The sequence below is a fragment of the Anser brachyrhynchus genome (assembly GCF_964034855.1).
Source record: "Anser brachyrhynchus genome assembly, chromosome: 6".
NCBI lineage: Eukaryota > Metazoa > Chordata > Aves > Anseriformes > Anatidae > Anser > Anser brachyrhynchus.
In genome coordinates this window covers 34,587,767-34,614,800 of record NC_137700.1, presented here as the reverse complement: position 1 = coordinate 34,614,800, position 27,034 = coordinate 34,587,767, and the positions used below count along the sequence as shown (strand labels likewise).

Genomic DNA, 27,034 nt, shown 5'->3' with positions numbered 1-27,034 from the left:
GCATTCATACAACACAGTCAGTGCTTAACAACACAAATACCTATCACTTCAGCAAGCTCTAAGACACACGGAGATGGATGCTGATGGGGTTTACATTATGCCATCTACGGATTAGTTTTAGCACAATGGCTTTAGATATCCTATGCAAATCCTGCTCACTGGGTTAATGAGTAAAATGGCTGAAGATATTTTAAGCAACATTAAAGCCTATTTATAGTCACATCTCCTTTCCTTCCAGCGTCCACTGGAGGATGCTGAGTGCTTCTAAATACTCCGCCTGACCTGATGTGTCACATCAGAATTAAAACTTGAAGAATCCCTGAGAATTCTGATTTAATCTAGGAAACCACTCCCAGCATGCAGAGTGTGAGAAAGAATTGCTCCACTTGTTACAGATATGCCAGTTTTGCTTCACCGTGGGAAACAGTTTCAGGCATTTTGGTTTTTAATGGCACTCTGGGCATAGATGCATGGAACATGCTCTTTATTTCCCCTCCTCTGTACAGTGCAAATTGACAGTTATATCAGAGAAATTAAAAAAAAAAAAATCAGCATTCACTCATTATAGCTCTTCCAGTTCATCCGCATCATAATTTTTTCTTTGCAAAATGAGGAACAATTCCAGTGTCATCCTGAAGCAGATGGCTGCCTTCTTCCTTCATTTTCAGGCTCTCTTCTGCAAGCTGTGATAGATATTTCTGCAATCAGATCAGAAACAAAGCATCTTTACCAAAACTGAAAATATTCAACACAGGATGCTTTACTCCTTTTCAGAACTCGTACACTCTCCTGGCACCTCACAATGGAAGAAAACACATAGAAGCCCCTCTTTGGTGAAAATTGAAGCCAGGGAAAATAGCTGTACCAGGCAAACTACCTTAATGAGATATTCTCTACTACATAGAGAGCCTCAAAAGTTGTGTGATTTACTCTGTGCCACAAGGGGAGTTGGTGAAAGAGCCAGGAGGACCACAGCTCCCCATCAGCGAGTGAAGCTAGACCTCACCTTTTCTCCTTACAAGCAAACTCGCTGCTCACTGCTCCTGTATGGTATAGCGCAGGAACTAATTCCACTGAGTCGACAAAAGTATTCTAGTGTAAGGCTGTTGTGTCAGAAAGTAGATGTGGTTTCTGAGTCATAAGTAAAAGCATATATATTACATTTTCAGCACATCCAGTTCAGACATATACCTTGTACACAAGAACATTTATATTAAGGGATGAATCAAATCAATAGCAATTAACAAAACTTAGCAGTCTGGCTAGAGTATTTACATTTATTGTACGGCTCTAAGACAAAGCATTTCACCATTATATACAGACAAGGCCAGTGAGGCCTCCAGCCTTCGGGAAATGCTCTTAGTAGAGGTGCACATAAAATGGAAGATGAACTGATGTAGGTATGAAAATGGTGCTCAAAGTATTTATTAAAGGTCAACAGACCTAGAAATAGATGGAAGAAACTTCTTCATCAACAGCTAGTTTAGACAGACACCTGTATAATAATGTAGAGATGGTCTTATTACACATACCGCATGCAAGAATAACTGACCTGCACATTTTTATGAATGTAAAACTCTCTTTTCTAGCTTATTATTCCTCTGGGCTTGTTTCAAAAAGATGCTGGCATGCATGTCACTGGAAAACCTTATCTAGTTGCAAGATTCCTCCAGAGTTAAGTTCGCTCTTGGTCATCCATGGGGAAGAGATGGAATGGGAAATGGGTGTAAAGAAATGAGGGGCTGTGTTAGGACTGCCAGGTTGTCTCACATAAATACAAGATTTGGATTTAAAAAGTACATCTGAAAGGGAATCAGTAAAGGCAGAGTAGGCATACCTGTAACAAAATGATGACTGCATCCCTGTTAACCTGAATAGAGAGATTTGGCAGTGGAAGTTTTACAACTCTTAATTGTGGTCCCTGGGTACAAAATTCCATGTGGCAGAAGGCCAGAGTAAACGTTACAGGAATATATAGAGATATAGGATCCACAAAGATGGGGAGAAGTGATCCGTTCATCATGAACTGTAATAAATCACTAACGCTTGTTGTTGGATCAGATAACCCACACATTTTTGGTTTTTAATGATTGCCCACCAAAATAAGACTGAGATTTAGCCACCACCTTTAGTTGATGTTAATGTCAGCTATCACGACTAACATGAACACCAGTTCTGAAGCTCACAAAGCAGACATTCAAATTCATTTATAGGAAAATGAGAGTCAACAAAAATATATTTTTTTCTAAATACAAGTTTTGATGAATATTGCATAAAGCCTGCGGAAAACAGGATAAAATGCTGCACCGAGTTGCCAAAGGTAGCTTACACCAGATGAATCTGACAGCTTTGTGTGGTAGTTGTGGGAGGGATGGACAAATGGTAGATCTTTTGGACATGGAAACTGTGGTGGATCTGTAAATATAAATACCACCTGGGAAATTATTTATTAAGCTGAAGAGAATGGAAAATTACAAAAAGTCTGCAAGGCGGATGAAGAAACTGAAAGGTTTTTCAGTGATTGGTGTTCTTAAAGGGATAACACGCTCAGGTGAAGGTGACTATTTTATTCATCACCTAAGTGAGGCTTTTGAAGAAAACTGTTAAGACAAACTACTCAGTTTTGTGTTCACATCCGAACACCGAACACACATTCTGGATGTGTCTCCAAATAGATCATGTGAAAGATGACGTGTAGCAAATAACTGCAAAAGACTCATAGTCATGAAAGAATTTGGGACAATGTTATTCCTCATGGAGGCACAACAACAGACAGACAGTGGGCAGCTGCAGCGCCACAGCTTCAGATACAGTTACTGTCCCTAGTTCTCATATCGGTGGATACGCTCATTAAATTGCACCATCCTAGAAGACTGACGTTTCTTGCAGAGTGCATAAATTAACAGTACTGCAATTAGAACAGTTCTAGAAATACAGAGCAATTATTTAAAATTTGCTGAGTTTCCATTTGAGAGGGCAAAAGTTGGATGGTTATTTATCAGACACTTACTTCCTCCATTTAATAAGATAAGAGGTACAGCTCTAGAGAACAATATGTTTTCATTACCATGTTTGACAGATTTAATTTTAACAGCTTTTGCGGTCTCTGTGCTTTATCTCAAGTCAGTGTTAGATATCTACCACAGTGCTCATGGGAAATGTCTTACAGGGGAGAAAATGTGTGGTGTGTTTGTTTTTTTTTTCATGCTGGTTCAGTTTTAATGGACATATTTTCTCTATGACTTTGACAAAATAACTTTGAAAATGAAAAAAATGCCTCTCCTTCCCATGAGGCTAGTTACCAAGGGCTGAAGTTGCAAACTTTCTTGAAGCACGAGTTTTTTTGGGACAGACTTACACGGGACACATGGCCTGCACTGAGTGGTGCTACCTTTGGTGAATCCTTCTGGATTTTCTTGTACGAAGCAAAAAAAAGGCATGCAAACTGGGCACCAGTTCGTCAAGCTTACACTTGGAGAGTCTAACATTAGCAAGCATAGCAGCTCTGCAGGCACAGTCTGTGAAAGCCAGAGGCCTTTGTATGATTACAGCTGAGTAACTTCAGGAAAGTCAAGAAGAAAATTCTCCCAGAGAAATGATTTGACTCTGAGCGTGACTTACAAAAAACTGTTCTCAGAAAAGCTGATGTCTACTAGCCAGTTAGGGAGAGATGGGTGTTACTTGAAGAGAAGCAGTGCTCCAGGAAGTAAGACAGAAGGAATAGAAAAAGAAGGAGCAGCCTTGTTCTTTCATGCCTTTGACTGGGAGTGTGAGAATGCCAACAGCATTCTGATAAAAGCGTCTCCTGCAGTACATGTACCCTACACACAGGCATGGACTCAAGGGGATGTGCGACAAGGTCACCTCCTCCAAGGAGCTCTCAGCACTGGGCAGTTGATGCTCGTGCTGTTAGGACTGATACTATCAACCATGCATCTGAGAAGTGATAAAGGTGGGGACTTCTGATTTAATGGCAAGCACCCACGGTCTCTTTGTGCTATTATCAAGTGCTGAAACCACGCAAGTGATTACATGCTTCTGCGGATCCTTGTAGAAATTATTCAGTAGCGGTGTTCTGCGTGGCTGAGCCCCTGTGCTGTTCTGCAGCATAGCAAGGTGATTTCAGCAGGTCACAGGAAATGCCTCGCAGAGCCTGTGCGTCACAGAGTACTGCTTGCTGAAACATGCTGCAGAAATATATGCTCATGCAAAGTAGGAATGGCAACTTTATTAAACAAGTGGCATATTTAGTGCTCCTTAAACTAAGAAATAATAAAGGTTGTTGCTGGGCTCACTCCCAGTGATGCAAATGTCTGGGTCCTTCAAGAGCTAAAGGTCTGAGTTCTTTCCTGTGCTGGTGACAAGGACCAAATATGGATTAGAAGATAAAATTGTCACCTGGCCCCAACTTATTTATGATCCAGAAGTAGATTGCAGAGATATGGCATGAGAAATTAGTGTGCTAACATTTGGAACTACTGAAAAGTTTTGTTTATCTAAACTTCACTTTGTCTGAATTCTATCTACAGCACAAAAATCAGTTTTTTGGTAGCATCATTATCTTATACACGGTCCACCCCACGAGCTAGTTATTAGCTAGTTTCAAGCATGTTTTTACCTGGAGATTTTTGTAGTGAACGGTACTTCTGCAGTGATTTGTCTTTGCTGTCTCTTCATTTGTGTAGAAGAGTCCACAGAGCTTGCAGTAAAAGCCAGTCCTAGGCACCACGAATTCCACACCTATTGAGAGATTCTGAATTACATTAAAATGTCAGTTGAAACCCTTCCCCTCCAGCATAAATTTGCTTTCAAAGAAAAAAAAAAAAAAAAAAAGGTGCTGCTTAGTTAAATAACATGGTTATGAAGACTGATCCTGGATTCACTTCTCTGATTTACCTAATTTTGCAATACTGAGCTGCAGTCTAAAATCTTGTGCATTGCAAATGCACTTTGCACTTCTTCTTTCAGAAATATTATACATATGTAAAAATGTACCTTCTCTCACATAATATTGACTGGAAACTTCACTGTGTAACCTCACAGCTGGAAGAGCTATACTAGTTATTAGCAGCAAAATTCGCACTTGCATTATGCAAATTACTCTTAAAGGTGTACCTCTCTCCCAGGTGTTTTCCTCATGATCAGTGTGTACACAGTAAAGCCAATACTTCTGTTTACACTTAAAGTATTAAAAAAAAAATACTTTTATAACAAATACTTTTAAATTGCTAAGTATTTTTCATACCACGTCTTAAGAGTTAAACTCTCTAATTCCTGGACAATTCCCTGAATGTTCCTTCTACCCAAGCCTCACCAGCTTCCTTATGAGGGCAAATGTCCCTGCTGGGGCTCCCAGCAGGCTAATTTATGCTTCTTCTTAATTACTGCAGAGATTCCCTGCATCAGTCAGGCTCAGGTTTGAGACGAAGAAGTCCACAGGAACTTATTTCATCAGTGACATTAACAGCTATTTTTTTAGCCATTCATGTGGAAAGGAATTAGCAATGGACTGTAATGAAGTCCGTTTCTTTCAACAGCTACCTCTCTGTTGTATACCCTGTTCCTTCACTCTCCTCACATCTGTTCTGAGAAATAAATATAGCAAGTAGCCTTAAAGTGACATCTTGTTGTAAGCTCTAGGAATTGCAGTGGGTGGCATCTCAGGCCAACCGCGGCCTGGGCGCCCAAACGTACCCAGGGGAATGCTGAGTTCGGTGAAGACGTCCTCCTGTTCCCAGCCTGGCGGAGAGTGCCTTCTTCTAGGCTCTACTTCTGGGTACTCGAGAGATCTCATTTCCAGGTACCTAGAATTTGCTTAACGAATGAATAAATGTATTGAATGAAAACACTTTATCAGTATAAAAAGACACTTGCTGACTTCTTGGAAACACATTCTGGATGGAGCTATGAACGAAGCAAAATGGAATAAAATGCTTTTCCATTGAAATAAGAGCCTACTCGGTACATCCCCTGCAGCTGACAGTCACTCCTATTTTGCCCAGTAGGCCATTTTTTTCTATTTCTAACTTCATGTTTGTTATTGTTTTTCTTTTCATATTTTAATCTCTAAATAGATCCGTAATATTACACAAGCATGGCCAGGCTGCAGCTCCGTAACCACCTATGGTATTGCACGGCCAGTGATGGAGCTGCGGGACCTGCTGAGAGCAGCTCCCAAACGGCCTCAGGAGCTGCATGGGCAGAGCAAACCCTCCTCAACAGGACCCCTACGGCACTGCTGCCATCTTCTTCCTGGAGCCACTCTTCTCCCATCCTCAGCTCCCCAAGGGATGATTTCTGCTTTATGACTCTGGGCCATTTGAAGATTTCAGTTCCTAGCCAGGGAGGGGATGACTGGTCCCTGCTGACCAGCCTAGATGGACACAGGCAGGAGATGAAAGTATGGAAAACAGCGGGTTGGTTTGCTGAGGTGGATAAAGCTAGTTAAAAGAGCAGATGCTCTCCCTTCCCAACATGTGAACTCCTTTTATTAGAAAAAGACTTTATTTATTTATTTATTTTCCCACAGAGCATCAGAATTTCAGGTACACTGGTGTGATTCCTATTCTTCAGTTCTTACATCAAAGAACTGGTTCCCTTACCCTGACACCATTTCCACTGCGCTGCAAATTTTGCCTAGATAAGGGATGTATTTTCTCATAAAACAAATAGATTTTTGCCCAAACCAAACCCTTCCTGCCTTTCAAGTCTGCAGTTCAGAGATATCATTTTCATAGCCAGAAATTGCAGATTTTCTTCATTGTTTTAAATACATCTATTACATGGTTTAAAAGAAAATAATATGAAATCCTGGCTGGTTGGCTTTCAAGTTAACTTTAAGACCATCCCAGGGCCTTTGTGGCAACTTTAGTCCCACTGGAGTTGATTTCTGGCCTTCTGAGCTGGCAGCTGCATTTGCAGAGAGCCTAGAGCCTTGCACTGCAGATCCCAGATACCAAGTCCATGGCAGAAACATAGGGCACACAAACTCCCCTGGAGTTTCCAGGCTCCGCTGGCAAGTTGGAAGCTGAGATGCTGAAAACGTCAAAGCAACTATGCTACTGGACCTGGATGCCTGTGAAGTGGGCGGCCAGGGGAGCCAATCTCACAGTCCCCAGTTACAGGGAGTTCACATGGGAGCATTATCTCTGAATACACGAAGCCTGGAAAGCTGTTTTCAGGACAGACAGGTAAGTATTGAAAACTGAGCAAGTTTCAGATCTGTTCTGGAGGAAGAAGTTAGTTCAAGATCAGACATTCACATTAAAGGTTCCAACATTTTCTGGTAGAAAATGGCACTCCTAAAACTTCCTGCAACTTCTGTTCACCAGGCTTTTTCCACCACATGAGCTCCAGCAGCAACCAAAAAAGAGCATTCCTGGCCTGCATGGTCTATGCTTTCCACTTCCACTCATTATGCACAACCCATCCGCTCGAGTTTCATTTGAAAGTGTGACAAGGAACTGAACTCAATTTCAGACACTCGGGATCTCTTTTTTCCCTGACAGTGAAATATTAATAGACAGCTATGATTACATTTATTGGCACCATCTCACAGCAGTCCTATCAGATGTATTAAAGGCAGCATGCGTTAGATAACGGGAGATGATAAGGCAAGTCCTGACAAAAGGCACGCAGGGACTGAGAAGTAACAATTTGCAGATAATTTCCATGTTACTAATGCCACCGTACAGTGTGTAAGAATACCCACCTTGTCCAGGAGCCAGCTAGACACTACAGATACTTTTCTGTTGACCTTCAGAGGCTGTCACTCATTTCATTGACAATTCAAAATAAATTTAGCAGGGCACCGAAAGGGTTCAGCTAAACTCATGTGAACCTTGACATGACAATTATAGCAGCTTATGCCTTTCAGAAAGCTTGCAAGCTGCTTATCATATTTCCTTTACACTATTCAGCTAAGAGCCTCTAATGGTTTAGCTTGGCGAAAGGCACTGGAGTTCTTTTACTGAGCTGCTCCAAGGACAAGTCTTGATACTATTAGCAACATTTACTCTTGTTAGCAATAAATTTCAGTCTACTGTCAGAGAAAACATGCAAAGCTCTCTGCAGGCTGAAAAGGAAAAAAAAAAAAAAAAGAAACAGTAGTTACCCTCTGGACACTCTTGGCTTCCATGTCTTGTTTCTTCACTAGCATTTTTAACAAGCATTTCCATAACTTCTCTGCTCTCAGATCCTTGTGATTCCATCTGTTTGTAATTATCTATAAATGTATCCGGGAGCTGGAGACCCTCTTCTTTCAGCTGAACAGAAGGTATATGGTGATCTTCAGGCTCTAAATGAGTGTCAGAGGTTTTATCATTTTTTTCTTCCTTCTGCTGTTGATCCTTAGCAGGTTGGTCTTCTTGCGACTCCTCTGGCTTCTGCTCAGGGTCCAGATTTAGGCTTGATGCTTCAGTTACAGCATCATCATTGTCATCCTCCTCCTCTTCATCCTGACAGACGCTAGAAGCTACACTACCCTTTGCTGATCTGAAGTTTGTTTCTAAAGCTTTATGGGCAAATTTGTCTTCACTCCTGGTTAAGTGGCCATGATCATTTTTCAGTTCTAACATGGTTGTCATACAGGGACACATTTCTGAAGCGGCTTTACTTTTTTGATCAACCGGTACAATTTCTTCAAGCTCAGTTATATCAGGCTCCATAATTAAATCATCTTCTCCCACTTCATCTACTGTCACTAATTCCTCCATGTTAGCAGGATACCAGGTCTCGCCTTCTATCTCACTTCCACTCTCCCAGTCTTGGTCCTGTCACAAAGATGTAAAAAAATTGAGATCAGTGATTACAGATCAACACTGATAAACAGTGGGCTTTGAACTTCAGTAACAAGGAAAAGCTTTGATCTGACCACGTCTAACCCGCTTTGAGGTTTAGTTTCAATGAATGACATGCGTTGGTGCTATGATTTTAAACCTTACGCACGAGAACAAGTAATATTTTTATAACAATCATATAAACTTCACTTTTGGAAGATCCTGTAACTGCCTTCGTCATTAAAGTCTCCACTTCTTGCTTTTCTGTAAGCAGCAGAACAAGGCACAACATGTCATACTTTATTATGTGACTGACAGCTGTGGGATCCCCAAGGAAACTAACCTCGCCCTTTCTCTAACTCTGTCCCAGGGCAGACAGAAATAAGCACTACAGTGAGAATATACTGAACCCTAGTCTAGCCACTGTGGCTTTGACTTTGCTAGATTAGGTCCTTTAAAATTCCTACAATGACTGAGAAAACATGTCTATGTTTTGTAGTCATTTCCTTCCACCAGCAAGAGCCCTCTGCCAGGGACTGTGTTGACAGAGGTTGGCTTCGACTTTGAGAAAAATCAGTTTTACTGTTATACTCCAATGTTTATAATCTGAAGTACCTCATATACACAGTTGTAGACATTTAGGATGATCACAATTATAACATATTTGTTCTTTTCAATACATACTTGGTGCAGTTTAGATTTCAACTCTCAGAATCATCGTGAGCACATAATCTATTAATAATCTGTATTCTCCTCCTGTTTGGTCATTCCCACACTTCCCCTCCTAGAATCCTAAAACAGCAAGAAAACTCTGGGAGTTGACGCTGTTCTTGCCAGGAGATCAGTTTTCTGCAGCAACAGATATCAATAGCTTCCATATCTGACCATCAACCCATGACCCTACAGATATGAAGCTGGAGGAATTCCAAGGACATTGCTGTCTCCGACCGCGATGCTGCAGTAGGGGTGCTGTAAAGACACTATTTAATTAAAAACAGAAATAATTAAAGAGGCTACTATCCATAATCTGTCTAAGACCAATACTCTGAAAAGTTTTCATCATTAGTTCCCTCCTTCTCCACCGACTGACTGCATCTCCTATTTTTGGGCACAGTTCACAAAGTTACATGGTTCACTTGGGCATACATTACAGCTGTCAGTGCCAAGGGCTATGCATGTGAAGCAATGTACATGGGCAAAGAGCAACTAAAAAAAGAGTTCTGGAGACTTCAGGAAAAGGTCAAGATAAGGCAAAGTAATTTAGACACCCATTCTACAGGCCCTCTACACGCCCTTCCATGGGACTTTTAATATTTCAGTTGAACATGCTACCACACCTGGGTTTTCACTTATTTTATCATGGAAGCTGCCACCAACATGTCACCAACCTTCTCTTTTCTTGCGTTTTCCAGAATCTCTCCAGATTCTCTTCTTTGTTTATTAGTTGAAGGTGAGCTCTTCTCTGGACTTTGCTCCTCTTTTCCAAGCTAAAATAAATACAACATATACACATATAGCAATACACAGTGGTGCTCTATTATGTTTCTATTTTGGCTTTAGGGAAGCAAAGTCACTCACAAGGTCACATTCTTTATTTCTAAAGTTAATGCAAGTCAACTGGACTGTGGGAAAAGGCCCAAGAATTTGATTCCATTTGCAAAGCTGCACAAATAAGAATTACGAAAAAAGAAATTGAAATGAAATTAGAGATATGTAATTTATATCATAGAGTTAGCAAGAAGACAGGTTGGGGAGAATGTGAATTCATTAAAATTTCCAGTCTCTCCCCCGTTCTCTACTCACATCTGTTATGTTGAGTCAGAGGTGGTAAGGAGAGCAGCAGTGTTAAAACCCTACAAAAGACCTTAACTGTTTTGTTTATTGACGCAGGATCCGTCAAGAGTGTGACTGTTTGCACTGTTCACACTTTGGAAGAACAAAACCACAGTATTACCTGGCACTTAGTCAAACAGGGGTGGAGCAAAAGTATGAGCTCGAGAGCATTCAAACCTATTTCTTCCTTTTAAAACACATTATCAGCAGCAGTCCCTGGAGAAACGTGCCTTTTACAAAGCCAGTTTAAAATGAACAGAAAAATATGCAGAGGGGTGTGCAACACCGATGATTCAGGAAGCTGTCTGACATTTCCGTAAGTGAAAGAAATCTCCCAAGGAACCATCCATCACGGTGAAATGTCGGCCCCAGGAGAAAGATGACAAAAGGCGGTTACAGAGACACATATCTATGGCATGAGCTAGTGCTGCCGACCGTTACAGAGACTCACTGAGTTACAAGATCTAGACATCTCCACCAACCTTGCCCCCACACAAGAAGAACAAATGCAAGGTCAACTAAAAACAGCCAGAGACAGCCCTGGCAGCGCAGTCACTAGCCAGAGAGGGACCCCTGGTCAGCAAAGCAGCTCCGCAGCCGCCTGTGCCAGCGTCCCCGTGGGCGGATGGAGGCCGGGTATCACCAGGGGGCTGGGGGAGGCAGGGTGGCCGAGAGCCAGACATAAGATCCCTGCAGGGAGGGGATATGAGCATGGGCTGTTCTGAGAGGAGCGAGGCATCCTGATCTGTTCCCTCTCTATTCTTTCCCAGCTGAGAATCAAACCCACAAACACTGCCACTTCACCGACCGGCAGTATTTCTCCAGCGATCCCATAGCTTTACAGGTGAGCTGATCCAGTGGTTCTGCCACGGAAGGAGATTCCTGCCAGCACATTGAAGGGAGTGGTGTGAATTACCCCTGCCACAGCTGAGGGCAGGAACACAGATTTAACAAACACCAATTGCTTTACTGAGCTGACCAAAGGAAAACACTCCTCATGAGAAGTTCATTCCCCGTTTTTGCAGTATAGCAACTTGCAGCGACAGCAGCATAACAATATATATCGTGCATCCCTGCAACATACTACTTAATTCCCAGATAACTTGATCCACATCACACACAGCAGGAAGGAGGTAATGGTGCTGAAAGAGCAGCTGGGGCGGGGGCAAGTCACAGATTTGGGAAAGAGAACAGTAGGCCAATTGCCCCTGCATGTGCAACCTGCATGCAGACAGCAGATACTCCTTTGGTTTTGTTTTAGTTGCCTGTAACTCCTCCCCTCACTGGTTACCCAGAGGTTCTGTGCAGGACAGCAGAAGATGACGTGCAAATATTTAACACTGCAATGGTGTAATAGAGTTGCACAGATCTGGCCAAAGACATGGATGAGGTGACCTCCCAAGATCTCTTCTAGGGCTATATTCCCTAAGCCCATCATGGCAAAACACTGTATATCACCAGCACCACACCCAAAACAAGTGACCTAAAATATTTCAGAAAATACATCACATCATCATTTACCTTCTTCTTACATGCAGTTTTGCATCTCTATTTACCTTATTCTCCACGGGTTTGGTTTCCTTCAAGTCACCGCCTTCAGCAGCAGCATCTTCTTCTTGGTCTTTTTCCGCTTTCTTCACTTTATTCTTCTCGCTTTGTTTCTGCCTGGAGCCCTCAGAGGCTTTGCTATGCTTCTGTTCAGCCATCTCCTCCCTAGCAGCGTCCTCACTGTAAGAATGCCTGCGTTCCCTTAACTTTGCCTCTTCCTTTCTCTTAGATCTGCCAGGCAACTCCTGCAGCTGCCTCTGAAACTTGTCAGATTTTGACTTAGAGGCTTTTCGGTAATAGTCATCTTCCCTACTCTTGTAGCCAGATATAAGGTGAAGAGAGCCAGGAGAACCACTCCTTAAATATTTTTCTCTGTGCCCTCTGCCTCCTTCAATCCGTTCATCCAAATCAAACTTGTCCAGCTGTCGGGAATAATGTTTCCTCTCGTGTACCCACGTGTCAGTCCTATCCCTCTTCTCATCCCCATTCTCTCGCCATTCTCTGCTGTCTCTTTCCTCGTCCCGTCGGGAATACGGGGACTGATCCCACGACTCTCTTCCATTTCCCCAGTCGGTCCTGCCGGTCCCCATCGGGCTGTGGGGTGAACTGCAGGAAGTAAAGCTGGGAGTGTGGGATCGGGGTGACAAGGAACGGCTTATGGGGCTGCGAGAGCGGGGCCTCTCCGTGCCATACCTGCTGCAGAAGGAAAAGGCAGCTGTAACTGGCTGACCCACCGTGGTCCGCTGAGCTCTTGTGCACTGCAAACACACGGGGGCTACCCCTGCGTGCCTGAGACCTCAGGTCTGTCACAGACGTGTACTGCACAGCTGCAGACACAGCAAACAGGGGAAAAGGCAGTGCCGTATCCACAGAGTTGAACCGAGTCCCCACAGATCTGCCAAAAATATGTTAATTCATTCTTTACAATATCTCACAGGGGTTTTTATGTTAAAAGCTTATCATATGTTAACACCCTTACAACGACCCTAGTGTTAGCATCCTTACTACTCACTGCTTTAGGTCATCTCTGAGACAAAAATGAAAATGATCACCTGTTTAAAATAGGTGTTTTAAGACTGTGAGTCCTCTCCATTTTTTAATTTTTTTTTTTAATTTTAATTTTTATTTTTTTTCTGGAAGGTCAAGAAAAGTACTAATGAAGTCAGTCAGACCAGGAATATACCAAAATAAACTTCCTCCTCTCTCCAGGTCTCACAGCAACCTCAGCCTTTATGCTTTTCACTCAAGGGTGAGGAGAGGGGAATGGCTTCATTTGTATGTTCTTTGCATGCCAAGCCTATTTTCTGAGTCATTATCATCAGTAGTAATGAGTTAATTTATTTTCCTAACAGTCTTTCAATCTGGTCTCATTACATAGGTTCTTCACCTACTATCGTACTATTTTTACAGTGATTTGAAATGAAATCCAAAATAGGAAAGCAAATGAGATAAGAGAGGGAAGCACACAGACTATGCTTATTCTACCTGCTGGTTTTCAGACTTATCCAGGTCCCAGTTCCAAACTCTACAGAAACTTTACCTGTCTGCCTCACGCAGCAGGTCTCTCTCCCTCTGCGAGTGGATGTCCTGGATGATAGCAGCCACGTTCTTACCTGGTTTCTAAATAAGACAAAGACACTGTTTAGCATGTTACACCGCTCTCCAAGCTATTATACGTGATTTGTCCTTTCAGAAACAGCATTCATGCATCATTCCATTTCACCACTAATGAGAAATACTTGTTCAGTGGTCTGGTTACAGTCTTTTCTGCAACTGGTATCTCAATAAGCATGATCAAAGCAGTCAAATGATACAAACGGAAAATTTGCTCCATTATGTTGTCTCCACATACTTGGCTTCTGGAAAGTCGGCTTTGACAACTAGCTTGTACTTCCCTGATACACATTTGCTATGGAGTATTTTCTAGAAGTGGATGCAAGACAAACCAGACAGCTTTTCTAACACCTGAACTAAACAGATGCATCAGCCCGTCCCTGCCCACCTAGGAATGACCTGCCATTCTGGAGTATGGCTCTGAAATACTATGTTTAGACACAAGAGCTTCAGAAAAGCTAAGTGCAAGAAGAACGTGTGCAGGAAGTGCTGATTACTTGAGGTTCAAGATCATCTACAAAAGGTGCACTACTCCAGGCTGGAGCGTGTGCAATTCATCAAACACTTGGAGCATGCACAGCTGAGCAACATAATCATGCAGGAACTCAGAGCAGTTCGTAGTGGTAAATAGCTCATGCATATTCCCCCTTTCCTGATGTACTTTTGTTCGTCTGTTTGTTTTTAACAAAGAGAAGGGTCTTTTGCTCATGCAGGGAAAAACAATTCCATAACCTGAGAGATTGCCATTGGAACTGCTGAAAACCTTCCTGAAGTCTAGGCAAACTCCCACACTCTCCTGGGTAAGTCCAGTTCAGCCTCTGTGTGTAGCTGTGCAGTCCCCACCACCTCACTTCTTGGTGCCTCACAATACCACAGCAAAAAAGAGCACCCTGATTTATGGGCTTCTGACAACTCCTTCAAGCTTCCCGTATCTATTAAACACATGCAGGATAGAAACTTTTCCAAAGGTCAAACCAGACCATCTGAGCTATTCTTTTTCCCTTAACGCTCATAAAAGGCCTCTTAACTTGGAACACTGCACTTATTTGATAAAATAACTTTGTGCTGTGTTGGATAATATGATATAAAGCTTTTCAGCTTTGCACCATTGGTTCCAGTCCAAGTCTTCATGAATGTTTTTCCCTTAGCATTACAGCAGAACGTAAGTTCCTGCCACTACGCTCTCAAGAGTACTGATTTTTTTTGGAGATCGCTCAGGTGTCTACATCAAAAGTATCACACCCTGCAAAAAGTACAAGGACCAAATATTGCTCTGTTCTATGTAAATAATAATAATAACAACATAAATGACAATAGATCTTATTTCTAAGTGAGGTCATTCTCAAGAAAGAAAGAAAAACTAATCAGTGTGATGTTTATCCCTGCCATTGTTGCTCAGTATAGAGAATGTATTACTGTTCAAGCAAGCAACCAGGGAAAAGCACTGCCTCAAGCTTAATGCCTGTCTAAAAGGATGGCACCTCTTATTTTTGCTGACATGTGGTACTTTACAACAGGGCTGTGCTTTAGACCTTTGTTAAATCAAGCACTGTGGGGAGCCTGCTCAGAAGGAACCTTGGAAAGGATGTATGAAATAATGATATGAGAGAACAAGAGAAAATGTGACCTTCCCAAGGAATTACAATTTAGAACAACAGCAAACAGCTAAGTATAAACAATCTTTAACACACATTCATTAATTTCTCTCTCTTCATTTCTTTTTTCCGTAATTTTAAAATGTTAACTAGAAATCAGCAATCAGCAAAGGTTTTTTGATGTATTCTCATGAACATGCTATGGAAACCCAGGAAATCTGATCGGGAATCTGATCTTACCTTCAGCTGCAATTCCTTGTATCTTTTAGACATCCTAATAAGTAACTTGTCATCATTTATCATAGCAGGTTTTTCTTTGTAGTACTGCACCATGGCTTGTGCTGCTTCACTGTAAGCCATTTCCAGAAAGGCCTAGCACAAATGGGGAGAGCTTTAAAATCTACTACAGAATTAAAAAACAAAGTATAAGACAGAAAAGGCAGCACAATAACTTTCATTTGGATTCTTCTCATGCAAAACATCCTGATAGTACAGAAGTGGGTAGCTCTCCAGCCCTGCAGCTGACATAGCAATACTCAGGCCATTCATTGTTTTTAACAAAAAATAATAGCTTCAACCCAGCTATGAAAGCTGATAGGCAACTTTAGAAGCCACTTTAAAAAAAAAACAAAAACAAAAACAAAAAGCAAGTGACTGGAATCCAATCTTTCTTGATACATGAAAAAAAACACCTTTTCCCCACTGCCTCACTGGTGCTTCTTCAGCTGCTGACAGGATGCAGAACTGCAATGCTGCAGCAGGCAGGCACTGCTCCTGAGACTGCCAGCTCTGTCTTGCAAAGTGCAAGGGAGCTAATCAAAAGCAGAATATCAGGGCATGACCGGCCAAAACAAAGTAAAAAAATATATATTTATTTTTTAAGAAAGAAGAGCAATGTTTTCTAGCACTTCTATTTGCATGAAAATTGCATTTGATGTGACTGTGATCTAACTGGCCAAGGAGAAAACTCCCAGCTGTGTACTGAGCACATTTTGTAACGTTACCATCCCACACACTGCTCACTGGCGTGGCTTCCACATCCAACTGCACTGTCTGCTATAGTTATGTGAGAGAAGATATCCCAGTCTTCCAAGTCTACCACTGGTAGACGTAACCTCCTGGGTTCTAAAATCACCCTGAAGACAGAGCTCTACTGCAATACGGAGCAGATTACAAGGGAGGGAGGTGTTGGTGCCCCGTAAGGGCACAGCCTCCCTTTAGCACGTCAGTACGTCTTTGTGTCCATTTACATCTCTGCTGGTGACTCCGCACGCACAGTACCTGGTTAGTGGATTTCATGAGGATATAGTTGGTGACCTTCCCAAATGGAAGGCCCAGGTTAATGACATCATTCTCTGTGCAGCTTCCCTCGGGGAGGTTGCAGATGTGAACAACTCGACCCAATGTAGATTTTCTCTGGGGAAACTGGAAAAAAAACCAACTCAAAACCAAGTTTTTATCTTAGATATTCCAGCTATTAGATTAGACCTTACATTTCTGCAAAAAAAAAAAATGAAATGTTCTGTTCTGCGTACCTGTTATAAAAGACAAATATCCTTATTTAAAGACATACTTTAACATCCAGGTTTAAACATTTCCCTTCCCATTCATATTTTTAACTGAAGTGTGACTTGCGATGGAGTCCCCATCTCTGGATATGACAAAGTCCAGAGATTACTAGAAGAAATGCTCTTCCAGTAGAAAGAATTCTCTTCTAGACAGAGTTCAAACAGGATTAGTGATGTTGCTGCAGAAGGTAAGTTGCCACCTCAAACCTCATAGAGTCAGCGACTTCACGTCCCTGGCGCATCGCAGCAGAGAGCCAGGCTACATGCACAGGACACTGGACTTTACCCAGCACCAGAGAGAGTTTGGAGTACTCAGAGATGGAGGGGGTGTCTGCCACGGGGAGGTCTCAGACCCTCCAAAAAGCTCCCTGTGAGCCTGGTACCTGTCTGGTTCACCACCACAACCCCCACGGCTCTTCTGCCAAGCCACACAGCCTTCCTTTGTCCTGCAGCTTTCTGTCCAGTGACAGCGCCTTCCCCACACACATATATTGTTGCTGAGTAAAAGGCCCTTAACAAATAATTTGCCAGCAATGCACAAAAAAAATAATATTTTCAATGACTCAGTGAACACCTGCTGTCTGTGGTGCCTACAGATTGAAACAGATGCTCCCTGCAGTCCCCTCTGGATTGACAGATATTAGAAATCAGTTTAGGTGACTGCAGAGGAGTTCAGGATAGCACGGGCTGAATTCAAACCCTTCTTCTGCCCTCGTGGAACGGATTGAGTTGGGGGTAAAAGCAACCCCATTCAATTTGCAGGAGGACACAACAGGTGTACCTCAGGCTGGAAAACCTACTATTTTCCCTTCCCATTACAACAACACCCAGTAGGAGGGACATTTCTCTTGGGAGTGTGCTGACCACTGGATGTGCAAAGAGGCAGAGGTCCCAAATTGGCTGGCACAGACGCACGCTACTGGTGCAGTGTCACTTCCCGAGGGTGGAAGTCTATTTTGGAGTGCTGGAGCAGTTCCCAAAGAGCTGCCCATCTCCCTGACATGGAAAGCAGGGTCTACGCTCCTTGTGCAAGCAGACATCAGTGTATACTGAGAGTAAAACATAATTCACCCCAGCTAATGATATGCAAACATTGCTCACACAGGATTACGTCCTCCCAGACTACTTCCCTGTTTATAACTTCTGCTGTTAGGGTTTTATTGAAGAAGTAACTCTACCTTCAGTTAAAATTGTGCCATTCAAGGGAAGATGCAAATCATGTAATCTTGTGGGATCAAGTTCACCAGAGCCATCACAAATGTTTGGCTTGTCAGCAACTTCACAAGTTACAGAGCTAATGTTATCTTATTTACACCTTCATCCCATTACCTTCCCTCCAGGCTTTACCACTTAACTGTTTGTGTATTTTTGCTGCAATAAGACCCTACATCATGCAGTGGTCTGCTCTTTAGCTTGTATCTCACAGACACTGCCCAGGTGCATAAGGTAAATCAGACAAGTGCCACAGTCCAGCTGAAAAGTATTTTCTCTGGCAGAAAAATAAAGCAGACCTGACCCTGATAAAGGTGGAGCAACTCAGTTCCACCTGAATAGAAAAGGAGTGATGGCTGAGTGCACCTGGCAAGGCAGCATGTAGCATGCAACAGGAGAATACAACCTACAACTAGCAGGGGAAAAAGAAACCTTCTGACAGCAAAGGAGCACCTCAAGTCACCTGGCACCTCCTGTTTGTTTTGTCAGATCTGTTAAGAGACTGTCTGTTAAGCAGATATAGGTCTAGAAAGATTTAGCTGTTCCCTACCTACGTGCCAGGGCCCAGGTTCAGACACGCACTCAGCAGTACATTAAATCAGATGACTGTGAGATGTTACCACCTCCCCCAAATTGGCAATGGCTTGAATTGAAATGCTACATCATAAATCTACTACAATTCATGATTAAGAAGTGGTCAGACACTCATACCAGGAGTGGATGGGCTGTACCGGGCAATAATCTTGACAGCTGATTGAAGTTAAATAGGATCCATTCATTAAGTGAACTGTAAAACACAGCCAGAAAAGGAATACACGCCTTCTATATCCACACCCGGGAAGTTAAAGTAGCTGTTGTGCATCAAGCGTGGAGTGTAAGACTTTAAGTTAACTTTCTTTGCAGCTGATGTCTACAGGGGTTTACTAACGGAGTTGGACAACTACTAAAAAACCAATTTGCTCAACATATAACTTGTTGAATAAATTATTTGATGTGTAACAGTGAAAAACACTTCAGTTTCCAATATTATTTCACCAAACGAATTTACTTATTTTTATTATATCTTTTTTTTTTCCCCTGTTTTGGGGATTTCTTACTTTTCAAATTCTTTATCCCTTTCTTGAGCTTTTCATGAATCTTTTCTAAAGATAATAAGAAACTGGCAGTCCTGTCCCTCCACTGCTAATGGCTCTCCAGGGCTGAGGGAAGACTTGTTGCACTGTATTTGCCTTTTGAAGAGGGATAGAGTTATTTACAGACAGACAGCATGCATCAAGCTCTTCCAGAAATCTGAACACTTTGTTTATGATTACATGCAGGGTCAAGTATAATCTCCCACTGCTCAGTTAAATGGCAGCAGCTTAGTTGAAAATGAATACTGCTGTGCAAAGGTGTAGTAAATTATAAATCACCTGAGTTGTGGGGCGAATGACAGCTGGTAAACTCAAACTTAACACCTGTAATATAGCTCCCTGTCCACCTTATGAGCTTCTGAAGAAAAAGGGATTTACAGTGCCCAAGGAAAGTGAAGTTATTGGTTCTTATCTCTCTCCTAGTACTGCAGGTCATTCAGAAGAAGGACTTCTGCAGGCAGCTTAGATGACAAATAGTGACAGATTCTGAGGAGAAACGATACTGGTATTAGCAGTAATTTCATTTGTTGCGAGGTTGACAGACATGATGAAAAGGAACATTCCTCCACAGCCGCTGCTACTCCACCTCTGACCTTGGAGGCAGGCATCACAAGCAGCTCCACTCTTTGCTGCCCTGCACACATGGTGTCTGCGACGGGCAGAGGCTAAAATCTCTTCCAATAACTCCTGTCATAGCAAAACCCCGCAGCAGAAAATTGATTGGATTAAACGAATCTGGGTGATGTTTCTGTAAGCAATGCCTGATGTGAGCTGGAGTGGCACAGGGACACAACTCAGCCTGGCTTTCTGGAGAGTCTGAGACCACATCAGGATATAAACACAAAAGCTAACAAGGTGAAAACCTGAACCCCTGGATTACTGCTGCTATTCAATGAATGTCCTAATATTAGTTTTTGATGTTTCCAACTCTAATCATAGCTTTCTTATATATTTTGAGCTTCACTGTAACCCTAACAACTTTGTATATTCATACTGCATATGATTTGCTTTTCTTGCCTTCTTTTAAAACCTTTTTTTATTTTTTTATATATTTTATTTCTTCTCCATTTTAAGAACTACTTAGAACTACTTCTAATGTTAGCTTTTTTTTTTTTTTCCTGGCACTTTTTGCTTATTAGAATGGTTATTCAGTTGCACACTAGAGGAATACAACTGGGAACCCGTGATGAGTGCTGGGGTAACTAATAAACTGAAACCACAGAAGGTTGCACACTGAAGCAAACTTGCTGAAATGTTACCAGTGGCAGAAGATGATATAAATAGTACACTAAAATAAACTGAGAAAAAGCTAGTCCAGTACAATGAATTGAATTGGGACCCCTAGGTGAAAAAGTGCTAGTGAAGCTGCAGCCACTGTTTTTGCCACCACTGCTACCTGGGAGAAGGAGCCCAGCAAGGGAGAGGCAGAGTGATTGCTGCAGATAAATATCCGGAGAGGCTTCTCACTGGAATTGATACATAGAGTAAGTAAAAAATAATCCTATTCTTCATTCCTAGCTGAAGCTGATTTTCCTGTGTCAAAAATGCTCAGAATATGGGTGAAAAAAATTATGGGATACACACAGAAGAGTCCATCACCCTCCCCAAATCTGTCTATCAAGCAAACAACTTTTAGCACTGAGAAAAAAAATCTACAGTTGAGTTCTGATTTGACCAAAATCAAAGACATAAGAGAGCTGCTGGAAGGTTTAAATAACAGACTCAATGTTCACATCATTGCCTGAACTGACACATTTTAAATCCCAGTAAGTGGCTTCTACAAGAATCTCAGCAAGGAGATCAGTTTGCTTAGATACTCACTCTTACCCCTGATGGAAGAGAAGAAAATGTAGGACCTGGCTGGCCAAAGGATCTTGCTGACGTTGTGATAAAAGATGAGCCGACATTTGGAGGATAATCTAAATAATGGATTACACACATTTTGTGAAAATCTTGACTCATATTATCATCTTGACTGAGTAAGCAATGCCCCATTTACATAACAATTCATTTCATAGTTTCTACACCAAATTATACACTGCTTCACATTGTACTGTGAAAACAACTAATTGAACGAAAAATAAATTGACATTTTGAAAGATAATCTTGCCTTTTAAGTCTCTCTGTATACAACATCTAAAAACTATTTTCCTTGGAAACTTGTATCATACGTCATTTGAAATGTCCACTTTTCCCCAAACACTGACTTCCCCTTTCATTAAAAAAAAAAAAAGTTTTAAAATTATTGCACATACAACCATTCACCTTCAATACTAGATGGATTGAAAACTGCTGCATTATTTGGTGATAAATGTAATGTTCCATCTGCTGAACTTAACACACACCGGATACCAGTGCTGGAAAAGAAAAAAACAACTTTAGGAGCATGCATGATGTGCCATAAATATTAAAGCATTATTATTAGACAGTAAATTCCTGGTGTAAAGCCACTGAAGTAAGGGATACTCTATTAGAAATTCAGTTGGAAGACTGTCTGTGAAACAATACTTACTTATCTGAAAAAGCCATACATTTTTGGATGTGAAGACTTCCCTTAATGTGCTGATCCCAGTCCTATGTTGAAACAAAGAGATGATGAGCACAGGAAAAATCCTGAAACAAATCTACAAGCAATTGCTTCTCCATTCCATTTACCTTATTCTAAAATCAATACTGAAATGCTGAAGATCAAAGTGTATGATACTGTATCCAAGTGCACTTTTATCCAATACATTTACTGATTTGTTATTTGTAGGTTAAATTACCTACCAGTTGCTTTACACATGGACAGCTTCTCTGTATTAGTTTTTAAATCTAGTATGTTTATTTCTATTAAATCAATTTATTATATCTGAAAAGCTTATCCTGAAAGGCTCTGAGCATCCTCAGCTCCTGCAATGTCCATGAAGAGCGTACTCAGCACACAGAGCAGCCAAGATAGCGATTATTCGTTTCAGTAGATGAGCAATACTTGTAAGAGAAGTGCATTTAGTTATTTACACTTCTATGAACCAAATGAGGCAGTGCATTAAACACCAATGAACAGATCAACTAAAACTCATTGCAATGACATCTACCCACACTTGTTAAAGAAAAAAAGAAATGCCCAGCATGCCCTAGATGGGGGATAGTTCAGACCAATCCTGTAGCTGCAGTAGCCATAGCAAACCTTCTTGCGAGCAGCTGCTCAAAGACTAAAAGAGAAACACGAAAAAGCAAATGCATTCAAATATCCCAAAGCCACAAGGCATGTACATATCAGCTACTATTTCATCTGCTGGCCACTGTTCCTGTTGTAATATTTTTGTCAGGCCACCATCAGCATGAAAACACATGCCTTTGCCATTAGGTGCTGGTCCTGCGATGTGATGGAAAAGGCCACAACAACTTGTGGAGCTGGGCTCACCAGGCAAAAACAACCCCAGGCAGAGCCCATGGGCAGCAGTGGGCTACGTACATAGCTGTCTCCAGAGCTGACCTATAACGTGATCTAGCACACAGGCTTGCTGGACAACCAGGAAGTCTCTGCTCAAGGGTCGGTTTGAATTGAAGGCTCCTCTGACAGTATAAACATGGCCAAGAAAAGCTGGCTGGGCCCATGACAGATAAGAACTGGCAGCACGGTCTGTACCTGAAATGCTGGGTAGCTTCTTGCTCCCAGGTCAAAGCCACTGGGACAATGAGATCTAAATTTTCCTTAGAGCTACTAGGAGGCGGAGGACATCCCAAAAGAGAAACTAGCAAAGTCATTTTATGAAAAAGTGCTATTTTGTTTAATCAAGTTTCCACACAGCTTTTATCGGGAAGGCTTTGGGATCAAAAACACAAAGAGAAAGAGAGCCAGACGAAACTGCAGATGTGCAATTACAGTACTGGGAGGAGAAGAGGGGAGCGAAGGGGGGAAATCAGGTTCAAGCTCCTCCTCCCCTTGAATTGCACCCATCAGAGATGAGCAACAACTTGAGCCTGGATCTGGCATTTCTCACGCCGGGACTATAATCTCCCAGCGACAGACTGCTGCGCACGCACATGTGCTCCCCCTCACATTTTCACAGTGAAATGCGGAACAAAAACAGTTCCTGAAACCCCAGTAATTTCCACAAAACAGATTTACGATGCTGCAAGCCAGGCCTATGAAACTCTGTATTTCTCTCCGGGTACCTCCACAGCGATTGAGGCTGACTTGGCTGACGGACACAGCTACGCCTAGAGCTGGACAGGCAGCCAGATAAATCACCAGACAGACACACAGACAGACAGGGCACCCCTTCAAACACCGCGTGTCCGAGCCATGCCCCTGCGTGCAACAAAACCACTCACCTTCAGATCAAAGATCTTCTTGTCGCAGAGGGCGCAGACATGGGGGAAGTGGAGGGGGGCCGCGCCGTGGAAGTCGTTCAGCTCGTGGGGCTGCAGCGGCCGCATGGGCAGCTCGGGCGCGCCGGCGCTCAGCTCCTCATTCTGCCTCACCCGGGGGCTGCCGAAGCTCTGCTTGCTATTGTTGAGCCTGCCGAACGCCGGGGCCGCGGCCGCGCTAAACTTTGTGTCAGGTGTCGGTTCTTCGGGGTTGTACAGCTCGTTTCTTATTTCATACGGCTGCTGGCTTGCTGATGGCCACATGCTGTCGCTGGGCAGGAGGTCAGGCTTGTTTTGGCCGGAGAAATTAGGGATATTTTCCCACTGGTTGCTTGTACCAGTGCCATGCAAGATGGGGCCGGGATCTCCCTTTGGATGAGCACTGGTGTGCGGGTCGCTGGGGAAGGACGGCGCCGCCCCGAAGGCCTCCTTCTGGAACCCCGCCGGCGCCTCGTGCTTCAGCGGGCCGGCAGCGCTGAACGGCACCTCATAGCGAGCCCCGGCTGCCGAGGGGAAGCCATGCTGGCCAGGCGGATCCCCCTCCGAGGTGTAGGCTTGTGGGGCGGCGACATTTTGCTTGTTGTACTCATAAAACCCCCCCGCTGCTGCGGCGGCTGCAGCGGAGGGTCCCGCCTTGTTGAGACCCACGACCACGGGCTGCTGGCCAGAGGTGGGAGCCATGACGCCTCCGAAGGGACTCATGACGATAGTGTTGGGGGCCTGGGCCTGCACGGGCCCCAGGCCGCCCCCCGGCGTGGCCAAGGCAGGGCTCTGTGCAGGGAAGGCGATGCCGCCGGAGGGGAACCTCGCGCTAGCGATGCCGGGCCCCGGCGGAGGGCCCCCGGCCGTGTGTCCCGGCGGGGCGTTCATCACGGAGGGGTGCCTCAGCTGGTTGAAGAGCGGCTGGGACATGGCCACTTTGGAGAGCACCTGGTTGAGGACGGTGGCGGCGGCCGGGTTGTTGGTGACGGCGGTCTGAGCCAACTTCAGCCGGTGCAGCGTGAGCTGCGCCTGGAGCTGGGCCAGCTGCAGGCTGGCCGGCGAGGGGAGCAGGGGGCTCGGGGTGCCGACGGAGAATGGGCTCTTCTCCAGGAGCTTGGCAGCGCTGCAAGGGGTCAGGACATGGGTTAGCTGAATTCACCCGAAATCGAGCTGCTCTTGCCTCCTGCTACAGCCTGGCATGGGGCAAGCAGTCACTCAGATTTACTCGTCTAAACCCAGGGAGAGCAAGGTGGTGGCTGGCAATGCAGCCATAACCCATCGTCTTTGCTTAAACCTCTGCTGCCAGGTCCGTTTCAATCAAAAAATTATGAGGAAGACAAGTATATCAGAGATCTCTCTTGAAATACCTCATTTCATTCCTCACTGACTCTCTGGATCAAACCTTCAGCTCACTTTAAGTATCCATGGGATTCACACCCATAATGCAAACCAGGAGCAGAGGCAACATAAGCTATCCCAGACCATCCCCGAAACTCTGTTCCCTCCCACCCCCCTGCCCTTTTCATGTAATTTTCAACCTCCCAGTGGTGTTTGTGGATTTTGTGGTGTTACTGTTATGCTCAGTAGGACCCAGCACCACCTCTTCCCACAGAGCAGGGAGAAGTGAAGAAAAGGACATCAGATGGGACATAAAGCCAACCCGATAAGTACTATACAGCTAGCAAAGCTGGTGGCATCAAGGAAGATGCAATACATAACACATTTTTTTAAAATTATTTACAACTCTCATTTAATTACATGGCAGCCTGTTCTGTAACAAAATACATAGCTTCCCTGTTGGGCAGATGGGAATGCACAGGAGGAAAAAAAACATATGATTTGCTGGAAAGTCAGAGCAGAAACAAATGTTGGGAATGTGAAGAAAAATCTTTGCATCAGAGCTTGTGCAGCTACTTCAAAAGCCATAAAATCAGAAATGGCAGCAACAAGGACTATGAACAAACCATCCTAAAGAGAATTCATAGTTCAACTGGAATGTAAGGCAAAATTTCTGCAGCGTCAGCTGGTGAAAATCAAGGTCTTTATACTTTCTAGAAATTACAGGTGCATTGAGTGTTGTCCCTTAAGCCTTGTACATAGGATAAATAAAATGATAACTAAATTGTTATGCTTGAATTCCAGAACTAAGAAAATAGGAGATGATACTTTCAGGCATACGGTGGTTCCTGGTGTTGGGAAACACCTTTGGGAGATCTCCCCAGCTCACACCACCACCAGCAACCCTCTCCCTGCCACATGAAACCCTGTCAACAGAAAACAGGAGAAAAAATCATCCCAAATGGGTAAAGACAAGCGAATTCATAAACAAGTAAAATGTTATAATGGAAAATATTAGGCAACACTAGCTTCCAGGCAGCTGTACCCACCCTGCTTTTACTGCCCCCCTGCATCCTTCTGGTATACTTCCAGCATCACCCGTGGCAGAGCCAGCCTGGTGTGTGTGTGCGCGTAAACTGTCCCGTGGCCACGCTCCCCCTGTAAGTCATGCTGCCTGCACTTGGATACCAGCAGCCATTTTCACACCCATACCAGAAAAAATGTTAGCCCTCACTTCTTACACCAGCAGGAGCCCCTGCTCACAGATGGCACAGCTACTCAACACATTACAAATGGCTGCTCATTCTGAAAATGAGAGCGGAGAGCACTCCAACAACAGGGATGTGGTCCAAAGCTCAATTAATTTATATTGTAAAAATGTATTGAGTTTCAATTTAGGCCTTTCAAAGCAGCAGGAGCTACGCATCAACCATCATGCAACACTCACTGTTAATAATTGGCCAATTTGCTAAACTGCATGGATGAAGTTGTACTTAATGATAAATGTCTTGTCAGCATGCTACATTTGAAAACCACAAATTAGGAAAACATCTGCTTAAATCCAAAGTATGACTAAGAGAAAATGAATGGGTTTCATATTTAACATTTAACTTCCACTAGCAACTGCACGGCACATCTGTCTCCAAAAATACAAAACGCTGTTTGGATAAGTGCATCATTATGTCATGACGAGATTCCCTGCCAGCACAAGCTGACACCAGCGCGCTTCAGTGCTGAGGTGCCTTTTGTTTTCCCGCACGGTTTCCATCCCTCGCTCTCGGACTTGCATTTATAATACAGTTTGCTGTAAATTTGGTTATGGATGAAAGTCAGCGTGCAACTCCAGTCAAAACAACACAGAGGTTCGCAGAACCCCCAGCCTGCAAGCTGAGGACCCACAGAAGCTGCTGAGAAGCCCCACAGGGGCTCAGCGAGCGGAGGATCCCACACCAGCATGCGTGCTGGAATTAAGGCTGGGGAACGTGGCGCAGCCCTGTGCCCGGGCTGTGTCTTCTGTGCCTCCAGCATCTGGACCGTCCTGGTTTACGATGTGCTGCGCGGCACTCACCACAGTCAGA

At 43.4% G+C, this 27,034-nt stretch overlaps 1 protein-coding gene across 15 annotated transcripts in view; it reads right to left on the bottom strand.

Moving 5' to 3' along the window:
• Nucleotides 1-404: 404 nt before the first annotated feature.
• Nucleotides 405-27,034, bottom strand: part of RBM20 (RNA binding motif protein 20) — a gene marked incomplete at its 5' end in the record, with an annotated part of 125,285 nt that continues 98,655 nt past the window's right edge. For 9 of the 15 annotated variants that reach the window (XM_080597393.1, XM_080597394.1, XM_080597381.1 and 6 more), the window contains 13 exons: nt 405-698; nt 4,619-4,740; nt 5,695-5,814; nt 8,114-8,771; nt 10,166-10,264; nt 12,167-12,854; nt 13,699-13,778; nt 15,608-15,739; nt 16,649-16,792; nt 21,102-21,199; nt 21,546-21,637; nt 21,793-21,854; nt 23,601-24,741. In XM_080597393.1, the coding sequence (XP_080453519.1) occupies nt 588-698; nt 4,619-4,740; nt 5,695-5,814; nt 8,114-8,771; nt 10,166-10,264; nt 12,167-12,854; nt 13,699-13,778; nt 15,608-15,739; nt 16,649-16,792; nt 21,102-21,199; nt 21,546-21,637; nt 21,793-21,854; nt 23,601-24,741 (3,547 nt within the window). In that variant the 3' untranslated portion in view covers nt 405-587. The remainder of the gene's footprint in view (nt 699-4,618; nt 4,741-5,694; nt 5,815-8,113; nt 8,772-10,165; nt 10,265-12,166; nt 12,855-13,698; nt 13,779-15,607; nt 15,740-16,648; nt 16,793-21,101; nt 21,200-21,545; nt 21,638-21,792; nt 21,855-23,600; nt 24,742-27,034) is intronic. The other 6 variants (XM_080597389.1, XM_080597383.1, XM_080597390.1 and 3 more) reach the window with 3 other exon arrangements.